Genomic DNA, 18,317 nt, shown 5'->3' on the forward strand with positions numbered 1-18,317 from the left:
TAATAAAATATCCAGTTAAAAGAACAATGTTTAGGGTGTTTTTGCTGCTCTTAATGATCAGTAAGTAGGGGTTAAGGTTCCCTGCTGGGTGAATACATACACTCTTACTTTAACATCATTATTTGCTGAATGACCTGAATGATTACGCTGGGCATGGATGCTTTTGACGTTTGATGCGGCTGTAAGTCTTTTCAACACACTTTGCATGCTGAGTCTGTTCCCATCGTTATCTGCTGTAGTATATAAGGTCAAGAGGGAGATGATAAGTCACAAGCAGCCGTGTGAAGTTACAGGGTAAGGGTGAAGCACTGGCACTAGAGAGGTGTCAGACTGGAGGGACGAAGGTGATGAATTGGCCTTCGACACAGAGCAGGATGTCAGCGGTGACATAGATGCAACCAGAGGAAAGGCTTGTTGATGATTTCACCGTCGTACGCTCAACATTTCTTTCAAATATATTCTTCTATACATGAAAGATGATAGTAGATTCAGTCAACTACGATACTTAATTACAATTTTTTTATATATTTTATTTGAGCATTTACATTTTACATTATTCATACTCTGATGCAATAACAGTTATAAATATTTTAGTTTTATATTTTACATTTTCTACATTCAGTTTTTTTAATACAATTTTAATTATAGTAGCATCCATCTTTATAAACATATGATTAGCTTTTGCATTTATGTAGAATTTTTAGTCTTTTTGTTTTTGTTTTAAATTGTACTCTAATAAATTAATATGAACCAAAAAACAATAATAAGGTGAGTAATTAAATTAGATATTAAATAATACATTTAAAATCATTTTAAAAGGTCTACTGTGTAAGATTAAGTGGCATTTAGGGGTGAGGTTGCAAATTACAACCAAATGAATACAAATGAATTCCCTTCTCGAAATTCTTATGCAAGTTACTCGATGGCTAATGAAGCGGAAAAAGCCACTTCCTGCTATAAAGACATTACCCAGATAAAATCATACAGTACACACCCCATTAAAGGATCCAATCGAGCGTCTCGAGACTTGCAATGTGATCAGACCAAGTATATTTTAAAAAATCATCCACCACTATACAGCTGCTCCTTTTTCTCATGATTGTGTGTGGGGGAAAATGCTTTTTGTGATCCTGTCGCACCTGGATGTTGTAATTCCTTGGTTTGGCCACTATTGGCGCTTTTCCACTACACAGTTCCAGCACGATTTACCTCAACTCGGCTCGCCTCGACTCGGTACGGTTACAGGACAGACCTTTTCCATTACAAAAAAGTACCTACTCAACGTGGGCGGGGTCGACATAGCACCGCGAAACTGCTGTGACTTCGTTTTATACGCGAAACAAAACACATAAACAATGGAGGACATGGAGGCGATGGTGTACTTGCTGCTGTTTGTGGCTTTCTGTCTCACACAAAGCAAGAAGATTGAGCCGTATGGCTGTAACGCTGTTGTTGGTATTTAAAAATGTCGGGTTTGATTCTTGTGTGGGACGGCTCATGACTCTTCCAGTGACAACTCTTCTGACCAATCAGTGGCCGGCAGTCTGGTGACGTCATATTTAGTATCGGCTCGGCTCGCTTGGAACCTCACCAGAGCAGGTACTAAAAAAGTACCAGTTACCAGGTACTTTCCCTAGTGGAAACGCAAAAAAAGAGAGGCGAGCCGAGTCGAGGTGAGTCATGCTGGAACTGTGTAGTGGAAAAGCGCCATATGTCACATTGGTTTCAAAGCCCAGCACTGTTCCTGGGGGCTTCCCTCGCCCTCCCCTTCCAAGTATGGAGGAGAAGAACCTACGGTGGCTGCGAAACTTGTGAAAAACATGAAAGACCCTCAAAAGAGCATTTGTTTAGTTTGTCCGTTCTAGGCTACTGTAGAAAGATGGCGGCGCAACATGGAAGAGGACCCGCTCTCTAAAAGGCTCTTTAAGGTGATTACACACTAATTAAAACATACTTATGAATATTATACTACATTTGCGTTAGATGCCACTAAATCCTAAACACTGGTCCTTTATGTGATGTATTGTATTGTAAGTAATCACAAAATACAGTTTTGATGCTTCTCTGCAGCGTCCCAGTTTCCAGTGAATTGAAGAGACCATATTAAACACGTTTAAACTGAAAGGAGATGCCTTTAAACTACTTTAAATACTTAGGTAAAGGTTTTGAGTACTTCTTCCACCTGCCTTTGACTATTACACCATCTGTAAGAAGCAGGATAGTTAGGAAAGTCACAGTCGTGGTGAGAAATACTGTGTGAGGTCGGGACATGACCTCATCGAGCAGTAGCTTTTAGCTCTGCTGACAGACCGAAAAAGAAAGCAATAGACAGCTGGACGGACAGACGGAGCTTCACGTCTCACTGTCCTCTGAGCTTCACAGGGACACGATTCATCTTCCTCTGATTTCCTCTCTTTGCCTCTGAGGCCGTTTTAGCCATTTTGACATTTGTCTGCGTTACTTAAAACTGTGACTGACACAGAACGTCAGATCACAGCTCTGTAAGCTTCATCTCTGTGGATTCATGAGAAGGATTAGTGTGCAGACTTGTTCCCAATGTGCCGTATGTGACCTTAACTCTATTTATTGGTTTGTTGATGTTTGTGTGTCTGTGTGTTTGTGTGTGTTACCCTCCGCTCCTCCTCTTCTGATCTGGGTCACCTCCCGCCCTGCTGTAACCCAAACCGATCGCCCCTCCAGAACATCACATCACATGTCATTTTGATGGATTCATTCGTATCGGTGCCGCAGCCAAACAAACATTATAGACAGATTCAAGAGTTCTAATACATTTGATACCTCCGCACGCTCGCTGACGATTTTGTTTTCCTTTCCAGAGACCTTTCCCATCTGTCACATAACTCAAACACACGCTGTGCAGGGTTTCCACCACAGGAAGCTCAACTATTAAGTGCGATTTTTCATTAAACACCAACAGGTAGACATTCAATTTTTACCTTTATTTATTTTGGGGAGTTTCACTTAGTCGTGCTCTCCTTTGCTTAGCTTAAGCTAGCTTGTAATCAAATCACACTTCCATCCTATTCACTATCTCCCATTCACTTCTAATGAAGCCTGCTCTATGTGTTTCCTGTTTCGGTACACTTTCCAGCAAGCTCAGTCAGCTTCACATGTTCAAGTTCACTCTTGCTCCACTTTGAGTCAATGTGCTTAGTCAGCTAATAGAAAAACTGCTGTGCTGCATTCAGAAAAGGAGAAGTTATCATTCTGGTGTGTTTCATCACCATTTGTTGTGCGTTATCACACTATCAGCCTACAGAAAACATGACACTGTCTTTTTTTCAAGGCTGAGTTTGGGGAAATATGGTTGAACGGAGACATGAGCAGTGGTGGCAGCGATGGAGAGGCAAGTGCTGCTTTTTCACTTCACTCCCACACCAGATTTATCCTGCTGATCCGCAACCTTATCGTCACAAGGGCTGCTTTTAACATTAGGCCATCATTACCCCCCCCCCATCTCAAATGTACCTTGAAGTTGTAGGATGCTCACACTCATAAAATTGGTCAAAATTACAAACTGTGTCATATTACCGACACCTTTTTTTTTTTTTTTTTTAAGCACAGACCACTTTATTAGGTACACCTGTCTAATCTAAAAGTAGAATTCATGGCAGAGCTGTTGTATTAGATTACATTAGATTGTAAAGATGTACCCAATAAAGAGGGCAATGAGTGTATCTGTGTCGTATCTGTGCTGTATCTGTTCCAGCATGAGATGTGCAAGTCATCGATAAATTCAGTTTTTAGACTTATTTCTATATTTTTACCTTTTTCTTTTTCATTCTATACATTTGTAGACATGCATGCTATATTTTTGCCAGCTGCGTGTTGATGAGTAGGACAATTTTACACTTTATGTGCTTTGTCCATCAAAATAGCTAAATTTACTGACAAGAAACAGTCTAAAAATATCCAATAACTCACAGAAACAAAGTATACTGAGTTAAAAGTAAGTTTCCATGTCAGAGAAAATGGGGCCTCTAGAGGCCTGGTGATTTTAGGCCCTGAAGTCCTCAGCTGGAGCCTGGCCAAGGACTTTTATTGCATGTAATTTCCCATCTTTGCCCTCTCTTATCTATCTACTGTGTATCTCTAATAAAGGCATAAACATGGCCAAAAAGGGTCAGACAGACAGACAGACAGACAGACAGACTAGATGGCCAACACTCCTCAATGACTTAAATCACAAAGTCTAATTTTAGTCCTGCTTCTCTTCCAAAGCTACATACAATCAGCACTTCATAAAATAAGAAGACAAGTACATTTTTTATTTGGCTCAAAGTTGTAATAAGAACTATGCAGAGATGGTGCCAATACACGATACGACTCGTACCCATCGCAGGAGATCTGTTTGCCTCCTTCATATCCAAATGAGATCCATGAACCGCATGTGAGAGGCTCCAAAACCAGAGTTTGTTCCAAGTCAGCTGCTTAACAAAACTGCAGGCATAGCAATGTTAGGTGGGTCGGTCAGACTGAAATATCTTGACAAAACTTTTGATGAATTGCCATGAAATCTAGAACAGATACGTGTGGTTTCCAGAGGATGAACTCTGAAGGAACTGTAAGTCATTGGATTTCATCAGAAAACTGAGTCAGAGAATCTCTGATAATGACCTCATTACTAGTTTCAAGATGAATTTACACTGACGTTAAATGCTCCAGAAAGACACACTATTAGTTTATACTGTCATAGAACAGACAGCATAAAAATTAAAGGATAATTATAATTTGTTACAAATCAGATGTTGGAAGTTTCAGCCATTATTAACAGCAGCATTTCTACATGGTTGTACAGGTTTGAAGGAATGAGGATTAGGGTTAGGGTTTTAAATATGTTTTTGTTTATTTTTAAGGCTCTCAGTAGGCTTGAAATGAACTAATCTGTACAATATATCATCCGACAATATCTCTTTAAACATTCTTTTATTCATTAGGACAACAAAGTTCTTCTACTCCAGTTTTATGGGCAGGTGTGTCGGATCATAAACTCTGACTTTGACAGGACAAAACAAATCCTGAACACAGTCAACCACTTTTATTCAAATTATTACGATTATATTAGATATTTCAGTCCTCAGCTGGTTCGGTCCCGTTGAAGAAATGATTCAAAAACTCTACACTGAAGAACAAGATGTTTATACAAAAGTTTGCTCTAAATGCTGTGTATCAGCACGTATGCACATGGAGAGAGAAGCCATTGTTTCCTGTACATTTGTGTCTCTGGCCCAAATAAAAGGTTTTCTTCATCTAAGTGACAAAGGAAATCTTCCACAACCCTCGAGGGCCGAAACATTTTTAATAAAGTGAGCACAAGTGATTGAAAGTGTGCAGGTTTAATTATTTATAATTCAAATATACTTGGCAGCAGGCCCTATAAGAAATTATTCTAATATTAGTTAATAATACTTGGAGATTTGTCCTATTGCACTCATTATCTTGACCCCTCAATCAAATCCTCTGTCAAGGCAAGAAACAAACTTATATCACCATTTAAACATGTAGTTTTTCGTTTTTTTAGCCTTCATAGTTTGAATACCAGCTGCTGTGTGTAACAACCATGGATGCATTAGAAGAGCTGGATACCGAACCGAAAATGATGCCCATTCAGTCCAGTAAGAATCTTCCAGGTTTTAGGGTTAGGTTGTGCGGCCCACTGAATATAGACAGTAGTGTTTCTCCCATTCGGCCCATAGACTTTACATTGTGACATCATCGATTTTAAATAGCTTTTCTTGGCTTAAGGAGAGTTTAAGTAATATAACCTGTCCTCCTCTCTTTTACAATTGTGGTCTATATGGCCACAGGTCTTCACTGCAATACCGCAAATGGCCACTGATCAAAATTGGCTCCAAGGCTCAGTGGTGGCACTGTATCCAGCTCTTATAATACATACATGGTAGCAACATGATGATGTTGCATATTTCTATTAGCATAAACTAGTCAAATGATAAATCTATCACTTCTATGTTAGATAAGTTTTGCAGCATTCAGTGACGTTTGCATTTCCAGTCAAATATTGTCTTTTAAATTATGTGACATATTTATGATCTGTCTTCATGCCCTCCAGCCTTTCTTTTCACACTTTCTCTGAAACACTTAGACACATGTACTCACACACACCGTTACACGAGCCTGGCATACTGAAGACACATAGCGTTAATGCAACATATCAGGTGAAATGTCAGGAGTAGAGTGGAGATCGGAATAGTTCTCAGGCCATCGGCCGGTCCCCCCACCCCCTCGGAGCTGTTTGCCTCCCAAGTGTGATACGATAATCAAACTGTCTCCCCTTAATAAGCTCTCTAATTCATGAGTTTTGGCTCAGGACGGTCAGAGAGATAACTCGTAGTATCTCCATTCCTTTCCTCCAAGCAATGATCTCTTTATTTCAACTCTGCCTCTTTAATAGCACCAAGAGCTGGTTTTTGGTTGAAACCAGGAGCTGATAGACTACATGAGAGTGGATGTTAAGATGAGTGAAGGGGCTGTTGGGATAAGGTCAAAGGTTAGAGTCACTCATGGTTGCTTTCTGCTTTGAAGTTTTGAGCGAAACTCGAGCCAACACCTCCGCTGAGTGATTTAGGTGGATGTTCGTGTGTGTGCTTCTAAAGGGGCCGTCAGGGGCAGTGGGTCAGTGTGTGTGAATACTTGATGGTTAATATATGTGTGTGTCTGAGTATTAAGATATAAATCCTTCAATAGTATCCTGTCATACCTTCAACTCTCTTATTTGATGTTTTAAAGGCATAAAAAGACAAATAATTGCAACAGCTTTTAAATGGAGGTTTGGTTTTATGTGTCCATGCATGAAGTTGTTTATCGCTTGCAATAAAGAAATAAAAAGAGTTGTTTTGAGCTTTACAAATACATAAGTTTGAATTATAACAATTGATGTGAAAAGTCAACTTTTATCTGAATTTAACTGCAATAACAGCTGGAGTTGTAAGGTTTCATTTGTGTCTGTATGATATATGTGGAGTTGTCACTGAGGCCTCAGAGGGAGGATCGTATCGGGTAAATGAGGCCTCATCTTTCTTCAGCACTGGATTTACTGTGTTTAAGAGATCATAGCTTTCCCTTTTTAGAACTGCAAAGGTTAATTACATTGTTAAAATAAACACTAAAAGTTGACACAACTATGTTTTTATTAGCCTCAAACAGGTCTTAAACAGGAAATAAAGACCTGGTGTGTTAGTGTTTAATAGATTTCTGCTCCTAAGATGGTATGTGAGGTTTTTTGTTTTCTCCCCAGCTTGTTATTTATGACTCCTGCAGGTTTATTAGACTCGGCAGCGGTTCAGCATTCTGCGGTCTGCCACTCTCTCTCTACTCTCAATCTCCTCTCACTCTCTAAACACTGCTGACTTCTTTTTTTCCACAGAGAAGTGTTGAAGATCAAATGTTTTCTGGCAGACAAATTGTACAGTAGCTGGCCCTGCTACGGTCGCTGCTTCGGAAACACGGACCAAAGGTAGTGATGTGAATAAATAAACTTGGGTAATGCCATTAAATGTGATATCAGAGAAGTGAAGAACCTCAGTGTGTAAAAGGCAGGAACCAAAGAACCTCAGTTTTTCAGTGTTTTTAGTTTACAAAGTGGTGAACTTGAATAACACTGACATCTCTGCAAAACATAAAAACTTCAATTGTGAAATTTTTTTTTTCATTTATCCAAACCAGAGTCAAACATATGGCCTGCGGCCCAGAACCGGCCTGCCAAGAGCTCCAATCTGGCCCACTTGATAATTTTGTAAAATATGAAGATGGCAGCAATTCCAATCTTCTGCTGCTTCAAAGTTTGTTCTCCAATTCTCTCTGAAAAACAATGAATACATATTGTGATCATATTTAAATCATTCATATATTGAACATTGTACAAAATGTTGTCAATCAGCAGCTTCTGTAAAAACAGAGACATAATATTTCTGAAATTGTTCATTTTTCTTAAGACATCTCAGGATGTTCATCTGTTCTGTAAATAGATTCTTTATTATAGTAAATTTATAATAATGTATATTGTATATTATTTTTAGGTTATTATGTAATGGTTTTACCAGTCTGGCTTACTTGAGATCAAATGGGGCTGTTTGTGGCTCCTGCACTAAATGAGTTTGACACCCCTGATCTAAACCTCGACATTCGTGGTCTTTAGTGTTTAGTTAACTGACCACTTAGATCAACAGGGTAATGATTATTAACTGCATTAATACTCTTGGATATGCAGACATACATACGTATCTATGGCAACAAATCTTGTACAGAGCCAAACCAACAATGAACTTATCTACTTACGAGTATTGTACTGTATATGTTTCTAAATCCTGATATATCTTATCCCATAGAGCTCTGTTGTTGTCCTTGATGCTGGTTTGTGCTCTTTGTTTATAACTTTTTTTAGTGACTCACCTTTGTTTTCCTTTGCACTGTTGCAGTTTGTTATCTACCTGGTTACACAAGTGTAACCCCAGCCCCAGGTAGCTAATGAGTATTATTTGACAATTGTTGGGGTGTTGTAGTACACTGGAACGGGGCCTGAGTTCGTCTGGTTTTGGCGCAGTATGCTTGCAAAGAACTAAATATGAATATGAAATAATTTGGCGGTGCCTCCAATAATATGTAAGAAGTAACACAAATGTAGGTACTTCCCTTTAAGTAAACAACTAACCTGTATTTTAAATGACCACAAAGTATAAACCTTATAATTAAAACACAGATGTAGTTTCAACAATAACAATTATTTATTACACAATTAACTGATTCACTGTTGACCTTTAGATGTGTATTGGTAACAATGTTCAAAACAATATGCTGATCTCACAGTTGTGACCTTCAATCAATCAGTTATAACCCACAAGAAGGTGAAAATGACCATAAGCTAAAATGTCCACCGCCCACACTCACACACACATTCACACCGGGCTTATAAAATAAATGCAAATTAAGTTAACACGTTGCAGGCCCGGTCGATGCTCGTGAGCGGTGAGGCCAAAAACGAAAGGCCGTTTCACTGGGTTTAACCAGCACAACTAAAAGGCACGTGCACAAGTACTTACAGATCCAACAGTCAGAGTGGAGGATGGGGGAAAAGGGCAGAGGGCACGAGGTTTCAGCAGCCAGGGTGAAGCTAGCGGCAACACGATGCAGAAACCACACGCTCAAGTACAGCAGCTACAGTCTCTCTCACGGTCCAGGGCTTTCCCGGTCCTCACTCTCTCCCTTATGGCAAATGTCCAGTCCTGAATCAAATAACTCCTTTTAATATCAAAACTACAGGCTAACTCATGGCGAAACCCCACAGTATACAAACTACACAAATTAGCAATTGCTAGTCGCAATGCAAAAGTAGCAGTGTAAGGCTATGAGCATGTTGAGCTAACGGCTAGCAGCGATTAGCATTTTAGCTCGTATTTACACATTTCACATAAAAGTGAGTACATAAAACACATGTATTTACCTCTGACAGCTTCTCAGAGTACACACACTTCCACCACGCGACGACTCTTCGTCAGTCTTGGGAGCTTAGAGTGTTTTACTTTATTTTTTAATATACAGCTTACAGCTTAGCTCTTATGCTTGACGCCGATAAAATGGCTCTGCCGTAACTATCTTTGATGCGCCGTAGTTGACGCTAAACACCTCCTACCTGATCAAGGTGAGGACAGGATTGGCTAAGGACTGAGGGTACAAAGATGAGAGAAGGAGAAGATGCTCCACTGCCCCAAAAATAAACACTTTCCTGCTCACTGTGCCAACAACCAACTATGAATTGCTTTTAAACTAACAACACACTTGTATCTCTGACTTTTTAACTAGTACATAGAATGACGTTTTACATGTTATAATCCAACATTTTTTAAAAACATATTTATGCCTTATGAACTGTTATTTATTATCAACTTAAAACATTTTAATCTCTGTAAATAAATGAAATAAGAGCCACAGGGCTACACAAGCACATATAAACCTCTGTGCTTTGTTTAGACATCTGATAAACCCCAACCCTCATAGTGCTGTTACTGAAAGTGGATTTTGTGGATCTCATATCATCATCTTATCTGTACCTGGAGCAACATGCCCATACTGAATCCTTTTTTTAAAGGCAGTGCTATTTCTGGCCTGAACTCCTGCTAATGTTAAATGAGAGGATTTCTTTTAAGTCCACTTGTGCAGTACTTCATATCCCTCTGTGTTTGCAACTGTTTGCAACTGTGTTCAGCGTGTGACTTGGCCGGTCTGTGAGGTCAGAGCTGTCGCTGCCGCAGCACATACATGGTGCTGAAAGATTGTACTGTCAAATTAACGACCGTGGATCTATTTTTGAAAACATCTGGGTAAGCTCTCCAGCTGGTCCCCACTGTGTGTGTGTATGTATGTGTGTGTGTGATTTATATACACTGCTGCATAATATTACAAAGACATTACTGAGATATGAGCCGGGGCATGTTTTTAAGGCCGACATACTTCAAATCAGTTTAAAAAATAATTTATTTGCAGATTATTTTATGTACAGTAAAACAATATATGTTTCAAAGCTTCTTCAAATATATGTTTATATTTGTAAAATATGTTTCAAAACTTCTTAAAACAAAAAAATGCTTTATTGCATTCAGTGTATATTCTACGAACTTCAATGAATATACAACTTTACTGCATATTATGTCACAGCACCTCACAATTGTAATTCATTACAGTTACATGTACAATATATTAAATACAGTTTTCAATTTAAGAAACATTTTCAGCATATAAAACAAGAGAAAACTTTTTGTCATGTGCTTTATGTACAAAGTGCTACAGAAACAGCTACAAATGTCTGCTACATGTGTCATTAAAATATTCACAACTAATAGATATTTACTTTCAAAAAGTGCTTCTGAATAGGATAATATTTGCTCAGTTTAAATGCATTTTATACACAGTTAAGCCACTTTTTAAAAATTCAATGTAAGCCCATTGAAAAAATCTCAGTGTGGCTGTATTTAAACTGGACCTCTCAGTCTGATTGCAGACGTGTTTACGGCTGTATAAACTGGACACTACTGCAGTCTGTGTTCAGATGATAGCCTGTGACGTATTACACACTCTAAACTCTACACCCAAATATAGATGCAGTGCGCCAAGACGGGTATCGTTTGCAAGGACATGATAGCATTACAGCACTACTAAACACCAACCGACTGTGGACTGCAACTGTGACGTTCTTCTGTTTTTCTTTTCTATTCATTTTAAATGTGATGAAGCTCTGTATGAAATTGCAACGTTCATTTTATAGTAGCTAATGGACCATGATTGGAAGAAACTGTTTCTGCTGCAGTTTCTCAAAATAAAAAACAGATTTCCCGTCATGTTTCATTCATTTAACAAAGGGGATTTTTTTTAAGTTACTCAGCAGATTTTTCCACTGGCCTTTCACTTGTTCTGCCACCTGCCATCAGGCTATAAATGCTTCAAAATGCTCTGGAAGAACAGCAACTGCCTTTCCCTCCAAATCTGACCCGATGACTCACAAAGAAAACTGTAAAAAAAGAGGCTGTGGTCTAGTTCCTTCTTATTTTTTAATCTGATGCAAATGTGAATGGAATTATGATTTGCTGGTACTAAAATGTGCCTTTCCCCCCTTAATTCAGGCTTTTGCATGAAGCTACAACTAATGATGAATTAACCTATTCATGTATTTAAATGAATTGGTTAAATCCTGCCTGTAACAAGTTCTGAGAGCATCGGGTTGCTTGTTTTGTCCAACCAACAGCCTATATAGCAAATATATTCCATTTACAGTGTAAAAGCATAAAAAAGCTTATTATCAAACTTCCAAAGCTGTAACCAGAGAAAGTTTAGCATTTTTACTTGATAACTGACTCTGCTCTACATAATGCAGTGTCTGTAGCTTATGACAACAATTGCTTTTTGATATGGAAAGCAATCTATGTTTCCATAATACAGTTTTGACAGGTTTAATAAAATAAACTTAGCAAAACCTTGAGATATTTCATGATAAAGGTAACTAGTGTGAATCGTCTCTGTTTATCGCTCTCCTCTCCCCTCCATCTCTTTCACACTCCTGATGGCTCCTTTCCCTCTGCTCTTCTTCCTCTCCTCCTCCAGTCGATCCCTCTCTTTTTCCATCATCCAGTCATCTCCGAGGTAAGCCAACACATCGTCTGGCCGTCCGCGACACTGGGGCCTCGGATCGAGAAGCGACAGAAAGAGGGAGCGAGCCAGCGAGGTGAAACAGGCAAAATGGGGCGCTATGGGAGGGCAGTCTTTCTCTCCAAGTCCTGCTCCATTTCCATTGATTTCATAGTCCATGCTCTCTTCTTGTGGCTCCGCCCACACGTCTAGTTCATCATTGGGGCCTTTCGCTGTGTCAAACCATTCCTGATATTTCAGGTATGAGTGGCAATCGCTGGCCGTCTCCGCCCAGGGATGACTGCCGGTGAGCATGGCGTACGTTAGGATCCCCAACGCCCAGCTGTCTGTGCTGGGCTCCACAGACACCCAAACTCTCGCCTGATTCTTATTCTCTCCATCCACCTTAACACTGTCATTCCCATCATTCACGGCGTTCCAGCTGTCCTCATTTCCTCGCGCAACCTCGGCCTCAGGGGTGCAGTAAGGCGAGCTGTACCAGACCTCTGGGACTCTGGTGCCCTTGGCCTTCACCTGAGGTAAAAGATTGCAAAAATATACTTTGAACCCTACTGCCTTTGCTTGTTTTTCACACTTTTTATTTACTCCTACCATATCTAGCCATACTATACACTCACTTTCAGAATAGATTAAGATACTTGTATGTTAATGATACCAAACTTTTATACTGACCATGCCAAAATCTCCCAGTTTGACCCAGCGGCAGGAAGAGTCGCACAGGAACACATTCTCCGGTTTGAGGTCTCTGTGGACAAAACCAAGAGAGTGCAGGTGGGACAGAGCGCCGCACAGCTGGGACAAGACCCGCTGACAACAGTCCTCGGCCATACCGACCTGTGAAGAAGGACAGAAGGAGAAGGAGGTCTCATTAAATGATTGTAAGGAACTTGATGAGTGCAAACCTTACAAAGCATTTATAGTCTGCTGTGTGGCAGAAAATGTTTAAGATGAAATTTTGACATTAGAGCACCAATATAGTCACTATAGAAAGGTGTTAAAAGGTGCATATCGTGCCTATTCCCAGTATATTATTATTATTATTATTATGGGATTATATGGAATATCTTTGCATGATTTACAGTTTTTAAAAAAAACTCCTTATTTATCTTATACTGGTCCTTTATGCAGCCCCTCGGTTCAGCCTCTCTCTGATACAGGCCGTTTTAGCTCCTGTCTCTTTAAGGCGCCCCCGTCCTGATGAGCCCACTCTGTTTTGATTGGCCAGTTTCAGTAAACTGCCCCTTGGTAGACCTCCACTTACTGCAGAGGATATGTATACAAATATATTTATCAGGTTTGACTCAAAATGCCAATTCCTCAAATGTACCCTTAGATGGTCAAGCCTGAATCCGACCTAAAATATCTGAGTAGACAATGCAAAGAACCTGTGGAACAACCTTAACAACAACCTTAGCAGCAAAGTATAGAAGGGATGACCATTTATAGGCATGTGTAAACAATCTGTAGTCAGTTCAGTTGGGAAGTAAAGGTAATGTTGCAAATGGATCGCCCAGAACAGGCTAGGTCCTGGTTTTTGACTTACAAGCAGAATTTTTATATATGCTCCTCTCATATTTCAGTACTTTGACAATGTTTAACATAGACATCAGACATAATAACAGAATATAAATGATGGTAAATCACAAAAAGCACGATGCATCTCCTTACAAACCACTTTGTGTATCACTGTATACCTCAGGTACGATGACGTCATACAGATCGCCGAAGAGACTGGCTTGTTGAGCGAAGATATAGTGCGATGGCGTGAAGTAGGCGATTCCCAGTGCTCTGGTCAGCGATGGATGGGTACAGAATGACAGAGAGAGGTTGTACTCTCGCAGGAAAGAGAAGAGAGAGGTGGACTCACGGGGGAAGAACTTCAGAGCCATCGGGGTACCTGGACGATAAGAAGGAAAGATATTCATACAAATCTAGAAATGCTTTTCTGGTTGCTAGAGGCTGATGATTAAAGACATCCATGATAATATCAACAGGCTTTAGTTTCCTTCCTCACCTCTCTTCCTGTGCACAGCCAGCATGACTTTTCCATATGAGCCTTCACCGAGCAGCTTTACCACCTTGAAGTGCTCCGATGTGTCCATTGTTATCAGAGACTGAGCCGTCAGATGGCACATCTCATCCAGAAGCTTTGTGGCAGCCTGAACACAGACACAGAATGAAAAGGAGATATTAGATGTGTCGTGCATTGAAGTTGTACCACCAGGCTCCCACTACATCATCATACTGGCACCATCTGAGTGAGTACAGCCAACGACACGTTTTTAGACAAGTGGCAAACCTGAAAGGTGAAGAAGTGATTAATGTCTGTTGTTGACTGCTGTTGTGTTGGCGATGGGCTGCACAAACTACATATTGTACTCGTGTCAGATGTGATATCTCTATAAACACATGAACAGGTTTTTCTTGCTGAAATCATTTCTCCTGTTCATACGGACCATTAGAAGATCTCCTCTGATCACGCTTCCAATGTAAGTGATGGGGAACAAAATTCAAAATCCTGGTTTAAAGCTGTATGAAACAGTCAAATTAAGTGGTAATCTTACACAGTTAGAGGATCTTACAGTATTCCCTCTTTGTGTCTTGATATACTTTTTTAAAATGTTTGGCAGCAGAAGGAGAAGGATCCAAAGGAAAAGAGGGAATTTGGCACTAAGAAACTTTTACATGGAGAGCACATTGAACAGGAGGTATGACTACAGCAGGGAAATATGTGTGTCAGTGTTCATTTGGGCACCTGACTGCTTTAGTCCCTTTACTGTTGGCTGCAACAATACAAAATAAATACATGAATTAGAAGTCTGTAATCTACTAAAAAAGCTTTCCACTTCTACATTTGAATAAGAATCCAACTTTATGAGAAGTGGAAAAGCTTTCAGCTCGTTGAAACCTAACACAGCCGGTGCAGTGATGACCGTCGTCATGGCGATGCTGGCAACACTCATCCATGGGTATAAACATGTCTGTTAATAGCTTCATGAAATCCTTTGAGTGGCAGGCGCGCACACACACATACACACACACACACACACACACACTGATCTTTGTTTTGTCTGGGAGAATGTGTATGTTTCCACCACAGCTGGCACCCTTGGGTCCAGACAGGCATTTGGTGTCACCATACATCTAGACACGCAGGGCATCTCATTAGAGAACACATCAGAGCTGTGAATGTGCCGAACACGGATACTACGAATCACAGCCGAGGCTTCGTTCACACCAGAAGTCACAAAGACGAGGACGTTCTGTACTTCGGCCAGACTTTAGGATCAACTGTGCAGATTCGTCTGGCAGTAACAGAAGTCCTAACAAATGGTGCAAAATGTGATAAATTAAAGGTGTTACAACAATGACAAACAGGGTTTTCATTCATGTCGTATACATTCATTACAAGGGAATAATGCTTTGGTTCCCACTTGAGAAACTGCTCCGATAACTCACAAAAACAATCAGATTGTTGCAGCAGCAGCGCGTGTGATGCCATGTGGTCAAAGCTCTAAACCTTCAGCACTATGTGAGAGTACATTTTTAATGTGGGTGGTCCGAGGTGGAAACTGAACTCTGACCCTCTCTATGTTTGTGCTCCGCTCCATTTACTGAGCTATTCAAGACCGTCTGCAACTAATGTTGTTTTTCATGCTGAAATGAGCTAATTAGCTGGCTTTTGAGTGAAGTTTCTTGTACAACCATTTATCTATCATTGTGTCACATTTTGTCATTTTATAATGAAAATAATGTTGATTGGTGGTTGAAAGATTGGAAGTAAAGAGTTTATTGGTTAACTGTTGAAGTCAAGTTAAAGTCAATAGTGCTAACATAAAATATATAGGATTTTCATGCAGTAAGGTTGTTGAAACAGTTACTGATGCTTCAACCAGTTAAGTTAGTTACTTTTCATAATTTTACAAGTGAAATTAACTTTTAAAGTATTAAAATCAGCATTCTCTCCTACAGAGACTGATTTGTTTGCCTACTGCTGAGAGGTAATAGCTGATTGTGTCTTATTTATTTTATTATATTCAGTATTTGTTTTATTTCTGTATATTGCAGTGTTTGTTGTTGTTTGATACTGGCATGAGGTGGGATTGTATTGTTTTGAATGTGTTTCTGTTGCTGTTAATGGGTGTGCAAGTGTTGATTAAATCTTATTAATATATTTTAGAAAGCATTTAAATTAACATAACCAAAATGACTCTAATCTGGTACGAAGTATGGCTCTATTAGATACATAATTAATATAAAAATATCAAAACACATGCATGAAATAGTTTAAACCTCAGACATGAAACCCTACATCAGATTTATTAAAGCAGAAGCAGTTTTCCATTTGTAGAGTCAGATTCCTGCAATGGTAAGTGGACGGTTTTAAAGTTTTGCTGTAAACTAAACCAGCCACGGACCGTGGAGCATCAGGGCCTCTGGGGTTAATACTCAGTGAGCGGCATAGCTGACATGCTCAGAGTTAGTCGGGTTTAGAGGAGTGTAAGAGGAGGTGACACCGGTCTCAGCCAACCCAGAACAACCCCAACAAGCCTCTCTGCTGCATGCCTGGCCGAACACTCAGGTTATGTAAGACACAAGGTTGGACCTGTTCTGCCTGGTGTGTGTGTGTGTGTGTGTGTGTGTGTGTGTGTGTGTGTGTGTGTGTGTGTGTGTGTGTGTGTGCATGTGGGTGTGCATGTGTGTGTATGAGATGAATGTCCCAGTTACGTCCCCCTACATGGAAGTGACCTCTACGGACTACAAACACCGATGTGATGAATGAAAAGAGTGTACAGGGACACACATGCACACTTCTATCAGCACTGGCAGACACATTGAAGCCAGCTCAACTTTGAAAATGTTGCCCTGTTAAAAAATCCTTTAGCATAAGAATAATAAACAACCATGACCATAATATATATCAGTATTTCAACTTTTTAAGGTTTTGGTTCTCTTTGGCTGGTTTTCCAATAATTCCTCCTGCATTTCATAACATTAAAGAAAGAAAGAAATACCCCAAAAGTTGAAGTTATTTATAAAATGTACAATCTGATATTGAGTCTTCATGTTGGCATTTATTATTTATGACTTATATGAGTTAGATTAATGAGTTAATATACTTTAAATAAGACATCAAAACATCAATTTGTCACAGCTCAATGAATACAAAATATTCTTAATGAATAGATAAGAATGATTTATTCACGTTATAATTACATTTTAATAATTCAACTTACACTGAGTTGGAGTAATCTTCAATGAGTCTTTTTAACATGTTTTTTAAATGTTAAAATTTAAACATTCATGGGTGCTCTTAAGTAATAATAAAGCAACATCCCATTGTTCCCATTATATGCAAATATGCATATGCACAATTTGTAATACATTTATAACTATTGTGCAAGTAAATTACTGTTTCATATTTGAATATATATCGATATTATGATTATTGTAAAATATGTATAAAATTGTCAAATAAAAAAGAAATAGATGTCATTTATATTTTTGCATCATATCTGTTGATGAACTTATCAATTAGCTCCGACTTAAAGGTTAAATTCACCCAAATACTTTTTTTCCCTCACTTACTGCAACCTATATTCATATTCTGCATAAGCTATAATGATTTTAGTTTAATCTGCTTTACTTTTGAGTTATTTATCTGTCAGATTTCAACTTTGAGCAACATCTCTGTTCAGAAACTGTGTCCTTGTCCCTTTGGATGACCCACAGATCTGCCAACAGTTTCTGGAAGCAGCTATTTCTTCTGCAGAAAGTCGTTACGGTGGAAACTCTGCTGCTGTCTGTGCATTATCAAAAGTAACCAGGATATTGTTTAGAGAAAGATGTTTCTGCTGAATTTTAAATGCATTCAATTTATCTAATTGTATCTGCACAGTGAGATTACACTAGAGATAAAAATAATAATTGGGTCAACTGAACCTTTAAGTCTGAAATGTTTCTCATGTTGCACCAGCTTCCACTTACTGTCATTTTGTAGCTTTGGTTCAGTGATCTTCAGTAAGAAATCTGTCCAAAAATGTACGTCCTGCTCTTCATTTAGCAGGTGCACCTGTCAGGAAATCCTCCACAGATCCTCAAATGCTGCACATTAACTCTGATCTCCACCTTCAGGTACAGAA

General features: G+C 39.3%; 1 protein-coding gene across 1 annotated transcript; it reads right to left on the reverse strand.

The window, feature by feature from the left end:
* Positions 1-12,048: 12,048 nt before the first annotated feature.
* On the reverse strand, positions 12,049-15,141 carry LOC133996901 (serine/threonine-protein kinase SBK2-like). The gene is made up of 5 exons (XM_062436417.1): positions 15,088-15,141; positions 14,189-14,333; positions 13,869-14,071; positions 12,847-13,008; positions 12,049-12,687 (listed from the first exon to the last, which is right to left on the reverse strand). The coding sequence occupies exons 1-5, from the start codon at positions 15,139-15,141 to the stop codon at positions 12,049-12,051; spliced, it is 1,203 nt and encodes a 400-aa protein (XP_062292401.1).
* Positions 15,142-18,317: the final 3,176 nt, after the last annotated feature.

The sequence above is a fragment of the Scomber scombrus genome, chromosome 16 (assembly GCF_963691925.1).
Source record: "Scomber scombrus chromosome 16, fScoSco1.1, whole genome shotgun sequence".
NCBI lineage: Eukaryota > Metazoa > Chordata > Actinopteri > Scombriformes > Scombridae > Scomber > Scomber scombrus.

What these genes read in the sequence shown, in the direction of transcription:
- LOC133996901 (XM_062436417.1), bottom strand. Translation starts at nt 15,141, where the DNA reads ATGGATGAGTGTTGCCAGCATCGCCATGACGACGGTCATCACTGCACC. An exon ending in GTCATCACTGCACCGGCTGT is followed by an intron (nt 14,334 to 15,087) that starts GTTAGGTTTCAA and finishes GTCTGTGTTCAG; the next exon opens with GCTGCCACAAAGCTTCTGGA. An exon ending in ATGACGTCATCGTACCTGAG is followed by an intron (nt 13,009 to 13,868) that starts GTATACAGTGAT and finishes CCTTCTTCACAG; the next exon opens with GTCGGTATGGCCGAGGACTG.